The 12,955-nt window shown below is 45.2% G+C and overlaps 1 protein-coding gene across 4 annotated transcripts in view; it reads left to right on the top strand.

Moving 5' to 3' along the window:
• The window catches only part of DENND4C (DENN domain containing 4C), a 134,908-nt gene that overhangs the window by 106,271 nt on the left and 15,682 nt on the right, over positions 1-12,955 (top strand). For 3 of the 4 annotated variants that reach the window (XM_040417231.1, XM_040417228.1, XM_040417229.1), the window contains 2 exons: positions 8,491-8,631; positions 10,036-11,147. In XM_040417231.1, coding sequence (XP_040273165.1) covers positions 8,491-8,631; positions 10,036-11,147 — 1,253 coding nt within the window. The remainder of the gene's footprint in view (positions 1-8,490; positions 8,632-10,035; positions 11,148-12,955) is intronic. The other variant, XM_040417230.1, reaches the window with a different exon arrangement.

Below are 12,955 nucleotides of genomic sequence, written 5' to 3'. Positions count from 1 at the left end.
AGAAGCACTCTTCATCAAATCAGTGACACAAAGAGGCAGAGGAAAGGCTCTGCTTGTGGCAGATTCTTACAGTTTACAGAAGTTCCTCTTCTGGGTCCACACGGACAAGGACTGAACTCAGACCATTCATGCACTTTAGAATTTACTGTATTTCTCGGACAAACCACAGCATTTTTTACGTATTAAACATTCCCTGGTGGGTTAATGAAGTGGAGGGATCAAGGTCACTAACTTTGTGGTCTAGCATAGAGGGAGCTAATGTTTAAAGGTTTTGTCCACTTTTTTATATTCCACACACTAATAAATATCACTGGGGCAGCAATGTATTAAGTAGTTTCCCGTACCAACATTCATATGTAGCACCAAAAAGAGAAACTGTCACCGGGAATGCAAATAAATGAAACTTTATTCAATATATGAAAATTAACATACAAGTAAAAAATTCATAATGGTAGTATCAAGCATGTTCTGTAGTAACTAACAAACCAGAGAAAACCCCAGTCAAACTCAGTATTTATATACCTAATTATTGCACATCGTCCCAAAATCACAATGGCAGCTCCGAATAAAAAATTGCAAGTGCCTTCCAGTAAACATGAGCATGCTAAAGTGGTAATCCTCTATAGCAGGAATGGCCAACCTGCGGCTCTCCAGCTGTTGCAAAACTACAGCTCCCAGCATGCCTAGACTGCTTACAGCTATCAGCCTACAGCAGGGCATGGTGGGAATTGTAGTTTTACAACAGATGGAGAGCCGCAGGTTGGCCAGCCCTGATCTATAGCTTACAAGTATAGCCGAATGTGCAAAGTCAAGACATAAAAGAAAATACCAACCAGGATTCCCCGCGCAGATTGTCCCGCAAAAAAAGTTATGGGGTTCAGAATACAACAATAAAATAAAAAATTCTGTATTAAAACACAAGAAAAACTTATACATATGTGGAATCGTACTGACCTGGTGAATGAAGAGTAGAAGTCAGTTTTACCTCCTAGACAACACAGTGAAAACAAAATCCGTAAAGCTGTGGTGGAATTGCGTTTTTGTACAAATTTTTTCCTCGCTTCTCACTGTATTGTATGCAACATTAAATAGTGACATTAGAAAGTACAACTTGTCCCACAAAAAACAAGCCCTCTTACAGAAAAATAAAAAAGTTATGGCTCTGGGAAGTGGGTAGTGAAAAACGAAAACGCAAAAATTGAAAATCTTATCAGGATAGGTTTAATGCACAAAGACACATGAAATTCTTTGAAAAAAATGAATAAATATAAAATGCATTACTGCTATACTTACTATATGAAAATTAGAAGGTCCATTGCAGCCATGGCAGTGTGCATCTGAACTATATAGAATTTGGAGCTGCTGGTTTATGGCCTCTTTCACACGAGCGTGTCCGGATGCGTTGCGGCAAACCCGCGCGAGTAGGTACCCAATTGCAGTCAGTTTTGACTGCTATTGCGTTCCGTTGGTCAGTTTTTATCGCGCGCGTGCAAAACACATTGCACCTGCGCGATAAAAACTAATCGATTCTTAGGATATGCAAATGACGCTGTAAGGAGCCCAGAGGGGCGTTTTTCTTTCTCCACGGTGCCCAGGAACGCCCCTCTGAAGTGCCGTGCCCGCCTAAATATGAAAACTACTAACGCCTCCATGTTTAGCTGAATCGCCTCCCAGAGGCGCGGCTAAGTCCTCAACACCCCCCCTCCTCCTCCTCAGCGCCGCGCTCTGCGAACACCCGATCCTCCTCTCGTCGGCGTCCCAAATCCCGCGCAGGCGCAGTGCCGGCGATTGCCTGCGCTCTGATAATACGGCTGAGGGCAACAGCTTCAACATCGTCACTGGGCATGCGCCGAGCCCAGTGACGATGTTGAAGCTGTTGCCCTCAGCCGTATTATCAGAGCGCAGGCAATCGCCGGCACTGCGCCTGCGCAGGATTTGGGACGCCGACGAGAGGAGGATCGGGTGTTCGCAGAGCGCGGCGCTGAGGAGGGGGGGGGAGGAGGAGGAGGGGGGGGTGAATGTTGAGGACTTAGCCGATTCAGCTAAACATGGAGGCGTTAGTAGTTTTCATATTTAGGCGGGCACGGCACTTCAGAGGGGCGTTCCTGGGCACCGTGGAGAAAGAAAAACGCCCCTCTGGGCTCCTTACAGCGTCATTTGCATATCCTAAGAATCGATTTTTAGAAGAAAGGACAAGACTGACATGGAAAAGAAGAACACAGATGGAAAAAAGGTACTTTATTAAACATGGATCCATGAAAAAATTTTTTTTAAACATTGCTAGTGACAGATTCCCTTTAATGCTGGGGGGCTTGGGGGGGGCGCACTGCGCCACCAATGATTAATACTAGGGGGCTTGAGGGGGGGGGGGCGCACTGCGCCACCAATGAAGATACCTCTCTTTCACATACAGGAGGCGGGAGCTGGCTGCAGAATCACATAGCCGGCTCCCGACCTCTATGAGCGGTAGCTGCGATCCGCGGCACCTAAGAGGTTAACTACCGCGGACCGCAGCTGCCGTTCATAGAGGTCGGGAGCCGGCTATGTGATTCTGCAGCCAGCTCCCGCCTCCTGTATTTGAATTAATGAAAGACTCATCTTCATTGGTGGCGCAGCGGCCACAGCCCCTCCCCTCCTCTTGTCTTCTCTCCTCTCATTGGCGGCAGCAGCATCACAGGGGGAGGAGACACTGCTTCCTTCTCCCCTGTGCTGCGGAGGGAACACAGAACGCGCTGAGAGCAGCGCGTTCTGTGTTCCCAATACGTTATCGGTATATCGGCAAAATAGATGCCGATACCGATAACGTTCAAAATCCTCAATATCGGCCGATAATATCGGCCAAACCGATAATCGGTCGATCCCTAGCGCAGATGTGTCGTCCTTGTGCCACAACTCTTCCTTACCTAGGTGAGGGTGTTCGCTGACAATCTGCAATGGCAACTACAGAGTGTTTTTCTAAACAGGGGAAACTTTCAAACTAGGGCCGGAGATCGTAGTCACGGCAGTGGGACAGCCCCCTCGGGTAAGGGTTCTACCCTGGCACTGCTTCGGCCGTCGCTCCGGTTCAACCCCCGTTTATTCATGGAGTGCCTCAGGATGGCTTTACTTACCCAGAAGTAGCATGGTAACATGCTGTCTCAGTTATCCTTAGCCATCTCCCTCGATTTTTCGCTGGCGGAGCATGCTGTAGCTCTTACTGTACAAGGGGTATGTGCACCCCCACTACATACTAGGGTTCCTACTGCACAGTTCCTTCGTCAGATGACGGTTTCTACTGACTCTGGAATCGGTATCCTCTATGGTGCGGCCTCCTCCTCAGCCGGAGTATGGCTTTAGCATTGCCCTTGTGGCTTCCCTTGTCCGGGCTCCTCCTCAGGCGGTGTATTGCATTACCAAGAGATCCTGTAGAGTGCCAGTCTCTTATGGCAATGGGCTTTGGCCCTGGCCTCTTAATGGTCTATACTTCCGTTAATAACAGAAGAAAGTGATCCAGCTTCCAAGATGGCAGTAATAAACGTGATATTCCTTATTTCATGGGTGCAGAATAAAATCCAACATATACTTCTACGTGTTTCGGATCGTCAGGTTCTGATCCTTACTCATGACAATAGTAAATACTGAGTGCAGGTATAGAAAAAAGAGGCCGGACATCTCAGGTGGAGATCATTAGCAATAACCACTCCTTCTTACATGCAAATTAAAATATCCTGGAAAACCAGTAAAAGACGAAAAATATGTGCTGGGAACAGTAGTGTAATATCAAATCCTGCCTGCGATTGAGTCCCTTTGGTATGCGTGTATCCATAAAGAAAATCCTATAGGATTCTCTATTTAGGAGGGCACGCCTGTGGTCGCCACCTCGCTTGGGACAGTTAACTCTCTCCACTGCTTGTACTTTTAAACCAGTAACATCACCCGCATGACATGCCGCGTAGTGTGCACTGACCCATTTCTGGATAATACAAAGGGTATATCAGAGATGTGTCTGCGTATCCTCACCTTGAGATTGTTGGTAGTACAGCCAATATATTGTAGTTGACATAATGTGCAAGTAATGCAATAAACCACAAATGTGGTATTGCAATTAACATACTGTTTCAAAGTTTCTCCTGAGATGTGTGAACTCGCCCCTAGGAATATTTCTTGTAACATGACCTGGATGACAGGAGGAGGCTAGCAAGGTTTTATTTCTCGCAGTGTCTTTATGGAAACTGTGAGTAATAACCTTATGGGCAAGATTGTCCCCAACTAACTTTAAATCCAAAAAAGAGGTGGAAGCCCTATCAAAATGGATGGTAAATTTGAGTTTAAGGGGATTCTCACTTAGAAATTGTCCAAACAGTGGTACGGCGTCATGGTCGCCTGACCACACCAGCAGCAAGTCATCAATAAACCGTCCGTACCACTGTATAGAAGTAGCCCATTAGTTATTCGCTGAAAACAGGTATGTATGATCCCACCATGCCATATATATGTTTGCTAATGAGGGAGAAAATTTCACCCCCATAGAAACTCCCGACCGTTGTAAGTAGAAGCTGTTATTGAACATAAACGCATTATGGAGTAAAAGAAAATGAACCACATCACAGATGAAATTCTGAAATGCAGGACCATAGTCTGAATACACATTAAGAAACCATTTCAAAGCGTCAATGGCCAGTTCATGTGGAATTACTGTATAAAGTGAGATAACATCCGCAGTAATCCAGACAAAATGTGGCTCCCAGACAAAATTGTGAAATGATTGTAAAACAGTTGTAGTGTCTAACAGGAAACCAGGGATTGTCTGGACCAATGACTGCTGAATACTATCCACCCATGCTGACAATCTTTCGGAGAAAGATCCGATACCTGCGACAATTGGTCGCATAGGAGGGGGGAACGCAGGTTTATGAATTTAGGGTAGTGAGTGGAAAATAGGGATCACAGGATGAGGTATGTAAATATAATCTGCCTGTTTTTGATCCATGAATCCACTCGTCACACCAACGGATAATAAAGACAATAGATCTTTCTGATAGATGGGGGTGGGGTCATGTGATAGCTCCAGATACGTGTCCGAGTCCCCTAACATGAGGAGATTCTGAGACCTGTATATGGAGCGATCCATGACCACCTTTATCAGCCTGCTTGATAATGACATCTGTCATGTTCTCCAATTCCCTTAATGCGGTTCTCTCTATAACAGTGAGGTTATCAATATAGGTGGAAGATGACACATGAGTGGCGTGTTTTAACTCAAACAAGTCCCTCTCCACCAGCTCCTGGAATCGATCAAGAGCCGGCGAGCGGGACTGTATGGGATAAAAGTCGCGGTTGTGCGTAACAAAGTTATGGAAAAAACTAGACATGGAATCATTTGAAGGCCGACATTCCTGTAGTTGCGAGATGAGCGACAGTTCCGAAAATGAAAACACTGACAATGGAGCAATGACTGCAGAAGCTGACGGCGAAGGCAGCGAACCGATGGGAGCAGTTTGCATGTCCCCCTGAGTAGCTGCATTCTGGAAATGTTTTCTCAAGGTGAGATCACGAGCCAGTTTGTTAACATCAAGTATGGTTTTGTAAAGGTCAAAATGACACGTAGGTGAAAATGTAAGTCCTTTAGAAAGAACATTAATTTGAGATTGAGACAGTACCTTAGCCGAGATGTTGACCACCTGGAGATGATTTACGTTTTCAGATGAGCTCCGCCATACTCCATTGTATACTTCCGTTAATTGTCTGTTGAACTGACAACTGTTGTTCTGGTGTTGTCAACTCGGGCTTTTCACTGACGTACATGCCATAGCTATCAGCACCTTACTTTGGGTGCGCTCTTCTGGGTAGCTGAGTCCTTGCGGCACTCGTCTACCACTACAGTGATACCTTTCTTCAGAAATGATTACTGTCTGTGTCTCCTCAAGCCGTTGGTGGTCTTTCCTTTCACTGCTCATTCCGGGGGTGCACTGCGGGTCCCCCCACGCCGGGCAGAGCGGGTGTCTTCACACCTTGCCACCACTGGTGGGGGTTTCGTTCCTGGAACGGGACACCCCTTTTTTCTTTCCTGTCCTTCCTCTAGCTGGATATGGCTGGCCATCTTTCCCTTCGATCTACTTGACAGTAGCACTGGGCTGTACGGCTCGGGAATCCGGAATCTATTTCTTTCCACGAGGAGTATTCTCGTTTCTTGGTTATCTGCCCGTCCAGGCAGTGTCCCGCATGGTCAATATATATCACTTATGGGGCTTTCCATCACCGGTGATGCTCACCTCATTTTATTTATATTTTTTATTTTTTTTGCTTCTATCTTTATCCGAGGTATTGATTCTTGACCTACAGTTGGGCACACCTGGCTCAGGATTTTTTTAAAAATTTTTTCTCAGTAGCTTTTCTCGCTAGAAGTCTCACCACAAGCCCGAAGGCTCTAGGGACATTAGTCTACCAAGTTACCATTTTCTCAGGGGTGTCCTTTTAACCAGAGGAGGACCCTGCAGACCTGTATTTTGGTTCTGCTTCCGCAGTTGTGGCCAGCAGCCGGCTTCGTCCCAGCCACCTCTAGGACTTCTTCTTCTCCTTTTTTATTTCTAGGAAGGCGGAGTTCCGGGTGGCAGAATCTTCCACCCGGCGGCTTTCCGAGTTGATAGCGCCTTCTTGTACGTACTTTTTTCCAAGTCCTCTACATCCAGGGTTGGGGCCAGGTACCTGGTTTCGTCCAGTCGACCAATGGGTCGTTTGGTGGCGTTTCAGTGAGGAACATGTCCCCTCTCTGTGAGTCTTCTTCCCCTCTTTTTATTCTGGGAAGGTGGCATTCCTGGGGGCGGGCTTTTCCACCCATTGAATTTGGGAGCTGGGAGTACCTTCTTGTAAGTACGTTTTTCTTATCAGGTATTCACATATGGCAGTGCTCCGCCCATTACCTTCTTTTTGCTGATGGTAGTCGCCGCCTTCCATGTTGACAGAACATTGTTTTCCCTTCTTTTTCCTTCGCCCTCGCACTCGAGAGAGTGAGCTCTCCTTCAGAATGTATTCGGGCTCTGAGTTCTGCTTGTCCATGACTAGCTCTTTCCGGCGTGCGTATTTTTACCTGGTCATTCCTGGAGGTCCTTGGAGGCGCTCGATGGTCTCCAAGGGGTGTTCCAGGTGAATCTGTTGGCAGCTGCTTAGGCATTCCGCTTCCGGGGCAAGTCACCGCCCAGCGGAGTTCGGGACATCTGACCAGCGGCCAGCTCTTCGGGGGATACGTGTTTCACCCTGCATCAGCTTCAGGTTGTATACGGCAGCGCCTTGGTCTTCCTGGCGCACGTTCACCAAGTTTTTTCTGCCAGGTGCTCCTAGGCATCGCCAGTGCGGCTCTGGGCTTCCGGGTCTCTCAGGCAGCAGTTCATTTAGCATTCTCGTGGGTGCTATTGCATGGGCGTAAATCTTTTTCCCTCCCCGTGGACTGCTTTAGGACGTCCCACGGTCCTGTGTCCCCCAATGATACCAGCGAGAAAACGAGATTTTGTGAAACTCGCCTGTGAAAATCTCTTTCTCGCGGGGTTCATTGGGGGACACAGCACCCACCCAGTATTTATCATTGTTGCATCTCTTTTACTTGGCACATGTTTTCTACTGCTCCTACTGCTTGTGCACAAACTGACATGCTCTCTCCAGGCTGGAGGTGGTATAGCCTGCAGGGGAGGAGCTAAGTCTTTTTTCAGCCTAGTGTCTCCTCCTAGTGGCAGCAGCAAGCTATACCACGGTCCTGTGTCCCCCAATGAACCCCGCGAGAAAGAGATTTTACAGGTGAGTTTCACAAAATCCTGTTTTTATACAAAGACTTCAGTGCAATGCACACACAATATTAATACACTAAAGCACGTTATATACATACACACTGTTTTTCTGCATGTATACTATTGCATACACACACACACACACACACACACACACAGTGCTCCGCTGCATATGCACAGACACACACATAAATCTTTAATAAAAACTCCTATTTCTCCTGTTCCTGGTCTGGCTTCTCCCACGATTGAAATCATTAAAGGTCCTCAAGCTGCAGTTGGTAGGAGCTTTCTTCATCTTCACTGCAGCTTGTGGACCTTCATCATGGAGAGGAGTGAGTTTCTCACAGCCTGCACTGATTATACAGATTGGTTTCAGGCTGAGAGATAGAGAATTGTGCAGACCTCTCTCATTGGTCCAGCAAAGCGCTGTATGAGCGCAGTGCTAGATCAATTAAGGAAGCAGTCAGGGTGGTCTGGCACTGCAGACTATTAGACACTTTTTAGGAATGTTTTTTTCTTGCTAAAAAACTGCGTCTTATAGTCCAAAAATATGGTAATTAAAGAATATTAGTAACTTTATTTAACATTTAGAAAACAATTAGCATCTGTTAACCCTTTCAAGAAGGAGCAAATGCAGTATAATATCATACAAAGTTAAAGGCATATATTCTTTGATTTTATGGAAATCTCTTTAGTAATAGATTGGTAACTTTCGTTCCATTTCTTTGCATAGCAGTACATTCTGATGGCCAAAGTGAAATGCAGTTGACAATCCCTGAGGTTAGAAGTCCACCAGAATCTCCTCCCTGTGGAAGCAGCATTGTTAAAGTGCCCTCTGGAATATTTGATGTTACTGGGAGAAAAAGCAGCAGTGGTGAGTTGTAATATTCTAGAGCGTCATATTTTAAAGGAAATGTATCGTCAGAAAATAACATTTACAGTAAATAAGGTTTTTTATTATACCCACGTGAAATTGTGTTTTTTTTATTCTTTGTGTGACTCTCCACAGCAATGTAGGTGTTGGTTACCCTGTCAAACCCCTTAGATAACACATTCACTATTGAGCTTGGCATCTAAGTGTTAGATGGCTGGGATCAGATTTCAGCTTGTTATAGTTGCTTCCACAGCAGATGGCATGGACATAGCTCCTGTTTCCATGCCATCCTATAGACAGACATAACGGTCTATGGGTTGTCTATTTGCGGGAACACAGCACAGCAATTGATGTGCATTTACATCCATGTGCGGCAGGCAAACAAGACAATGGACAGCTTGGCAGGAAACTAGCTAACAAGAAACTATTGGTCAGGCACCCTCCCACAGGGGTAGGTGTCTTATATACCCTTAGGTGGCCAGCCATAGGGCAAGAAAGATTAAAGAGGTTCTCTAGTTTGCATCAAGATCCTTTAAATAAAAAAATTATGAAGGCAGCTGTAATTTTGTAATATATTTCTTTTACCTTTATTGCTCCTATCTTCCATTCTGGGCTATGGTCACATGTCCATGTCAATGCAGCTTTTTTTATTTCCTGTGAGGTAGTGTCCATGGGCGTGTCAACAAGGGCAGTGTTAGGGGAGTGTCTATATAACTGGGTGGGAGGAGCTATAAACTAGCTGGGTGGTGTTAAGAGCAGTGATAGGGGAGTGTCTATGTAACTAGCTGGGGGAGGAGCTATAAACTAGCTGGGTGGTATTAGAGGCTGTGATAGGGGAGTGTCTATGTAACTAGCTGGGTGGGAGGAGCTATAAACTAGCGGGGTGTTATTAGGGGCAGTGATGGGGGAGTGTCTATGTAACTAGCTCATGGGAGGAGCTATAAACTAAGCTGGGTGGTATTAGCGGCTGTGATAGGGGAGTGTCTATGTAACTAGCTGGTGGGAGGAGCTATAAACTACCTGGGTGTTGTTAGGGGTGCTGCTGGACCTGGAGAAGAAGTGGAGTGGATAGAGCAAGAGCAGCACTGCTCTGTTGGCTAGGACCACCAGGAGGGAGTTGCAAGATGCCGGTGGCCCCAGACTGCTGAAGATATAGTAGGGGATTGCCTCTGAGAATAGTGAGATGGCGGTAACGGACCGCCGTTATAACAATAATCTATTACAACTTGAACTAAATGAACTACATTGCACTACACAAGTCTATAATATATTGATTACAAGTTTAATGAAATTAAAATACTGTATTCACATAGTTGCATAGCCAACCTGATTATTTGTGCACATTTGTGTACATAGCTGCAGGTATATGTTTTTACCTACCTAATCCATTTTCCCTTGTTGCAGGGAGTGTACACATTCCACCGCCCACAGTTCAGGATTCTGGAGATGACTTCGTGTTTATCAATGATGCTCAGGCTAAGAAGTCTGGAGATAAAGCCCAGAAGAGACAAAAGATGTTCGCTGAGAGGAGCTGCAGCTTTAGTACAGACAGTCGTGCAGGCATGATGCTAAAGAAGGGTAGTCTTGAAATGTCTACTAATGAGATTGCAATGAAGATGGGAGCCGATGCCAAGATACTAACTGCAGCATTATCAAAGACACCCCCCCATCCACAGACTGGCAAGGAATTTAGTTTTGATGGCATTGACAGCCCAGCTCCTAGTCAGAAAGCTGATTCAGGATGCCAAGCCACAGAGACTCCAGAGAATGTCTTGGGTCGGGAAATGTTTGACCCCTTAGCTACTGTTAAGGAAGAAACAACATCTGAATCATCAGAGTGTACAAATAACACCGAGACCCAAAACCTGACTTCTTCTGTGAAGGACACAGATGAACCAAACAAAAGAAACAGTTCTTATGGCCTTCCCAAAGCAGTAGAAAGAGAAGGAGTGGAGAAAGGGCTTGATCCATTATCAATGCTGGCTTCAGCATCTGTGGAAGACGTTTCTTCCCCTGCTGAGGAGAAGATCATTTCCCCTGTTGTAGCACGTAACCTCGCTGATGAAATTGAAAGCTATATGAATTTGAAAAGTCCCCTTGGGAATAAATCCTCTAGTATGGAACTTAGAGGCAAAGATCCTGCTAAGGAAAATGCGAGTCCTAGCCAAGGCACAACTGAAAGGAGATCTAGCTTGCCTGCTGACTCCACACCCCCTTCCGATGTGCAGGGTGAAAATCAGAAAAACTCAGTATCCAGGTCCAAAACATTTACTGCAACTCCAAAACACCACCTAAAAAACCAAAAGGAGCGGTCTGTCTCACTAACTGCACTTGTCCGCAACACTCAGCACGGTTCACTGGGTTCAGTGGTGAACTCCCTTCCTGGACTTAAGTTTGACAACCTTTTAACCGGGCCCAAAATGGATGTGCTCAAGTCTAGTATGAAGCAAGCAGCCAATGTAGCCAGCAAGATGTGGGGGGCAGTGGCATCTGCATACAACTACTCTGATGATGAGGTGATTGGTGTATTTAAAATCTTATCATAGTCATCTAAAGGTCCCTTTACATGGGACGATGTACCAGCAGATTGTCGAGAGGGAAGTGTTCCTTTCCGACAATCTGCTGATCGTTAATGGAGGGGACCGCTGCATTTATATGCAGCGATCTCCTCCAGAGATGGGGAGAAGAGATCGCTAATGTCATTGCTCTTTCCCATAACCGGCAGCAGATCGTGATTACACAGCATGATCTGCTGTCGGAAAACGAGGATTTTTGTGTTTGCATAAACGATCCAATTACCTGATGAACGCTCGTTCAAGTAAAGGGTCCTTAAGAAAGATATAACCGGTCATAGAAATATAGCTTTACAGACAAATAAAAAGGGCGGCATACATTCAGCTATTTTCAACAAGATAAACAGTAGCCTGCATTCTGATGATGGATTCAGAGAGTAATATGATCTAAATCTTTCACTTTATAATAAGAGTCTCCTGAAATTGAACTGATTAAAAGAGAATTCCAGTTGTTACAAGTTATCCACAGGATAACTGTTAGATCGGTGTGGTCCTACCATTGGGATCCCCACCGATTTATGAGAATGAGGACTCCGTTCACCTCAGAGCCCCACAAAAATGAATGGAGCGGCAGGTCGGACATGCACATTGCCGCTCCATTCATCTCTATAGGAGTTCAGGAGTTCTGGAACTACCTGAGAGGAGGTCCCTATTCTCGTGATCGGTGGGGTCCCAGCAGTATTCCCCATCCTGTAGGTAGGGGATAACTTGTAACAACCTGGAATACCCCTTTAATTTTAATGGATTTGACTTCAGTGCGTTTGCTTATCTGTTAAAATGATTGATAATACTTCGTCTGCATGGCTGAAAATGTATATACCACCACGAAATATCAGTTTTTCCAACTGTACAGTTGATCCATTATGGCTTTATACAGATGTGAAGCTTTCCTACATTTGGCATTTAACACTTTAAGGCCCCACTATCGTTTTGAAAGCATTGGAGCAGTTGCCATACCAATTAAACAAAAAAGAAAAACATGAATGCATTTTTACTGGGGGAAAAAGATGCATACCCTAGAAATCATGTGTTTCTGTGCCACATATTGTAAGCCTGTAGCTTAGTTATTTAATTGGTGGAATAAATGGGTCTTCTGGGTCCAGGACATAGATTGTCTGCAGGATATGCCATCAATATCGGCAGCTTCCACTTCCACTAGGCAGATGTTTGAAGGGGCAGCAGCACTCCTGTATTGTATACCTCGGTCCTGCTACCTGCACCCTGTCTATGCATCGGACCTACTAAGTAGGCAACACACAGGTAGAAAGACTCAGAAAACCCCTTTAAACTAAATATCTCTGTCTTCTGATGTATTAGGCTTGTTTCTAGTACCAGAACCATGAAAATAACAAAACAGCATTTCCATCAAATGACTAAAACAAACAGCTCTTGACTATAATGGGATCTTTTTGGTTTCTATTAGAAAAGCTGTCATTTTACTGTAAAAATTAGAGCTGTTTTGTTCTGTATTTTTGATGGAATCTGCGACAGTTGCGCCCAACCTAGCCTCTGACGCACAATTGAACGAAGCCTTTCTCAGAACACTTGGTATTATGAAAAAAAAAAAGATAGAAAAGCATTTAGGCTGAAAAAAAAAACCTGATCCCGAGATCCATTTTTTTTTAGACTGGAAAAAAAAAAGTACTGCATGCAGGATTTTTTCTTTCGTCTAAAAAAACGGATATCAGGCGGAAATGGCACAAACGGATGACAACTGATGCAACAGGATACGTTTTTTCCCCACAGGAGCC

Source organism: Bufo bufo, chromosome 2 (genome assembly GCF_905171765.1).
Source record: "Bufo bufo chromosome 2, aBufBuf1.1, whole genome shotgun sequence".
Taxonomy (NCBI): Eukaryota; Metazoa; Chordata; class Amphibia; order Anura; family Bufonidae; genus Bufo; species Bufo bufo.
Note: the sequence above shows the minus strand (reverse complement) of the source record. Positions and strands in the feature narration are given on the sequence as shown.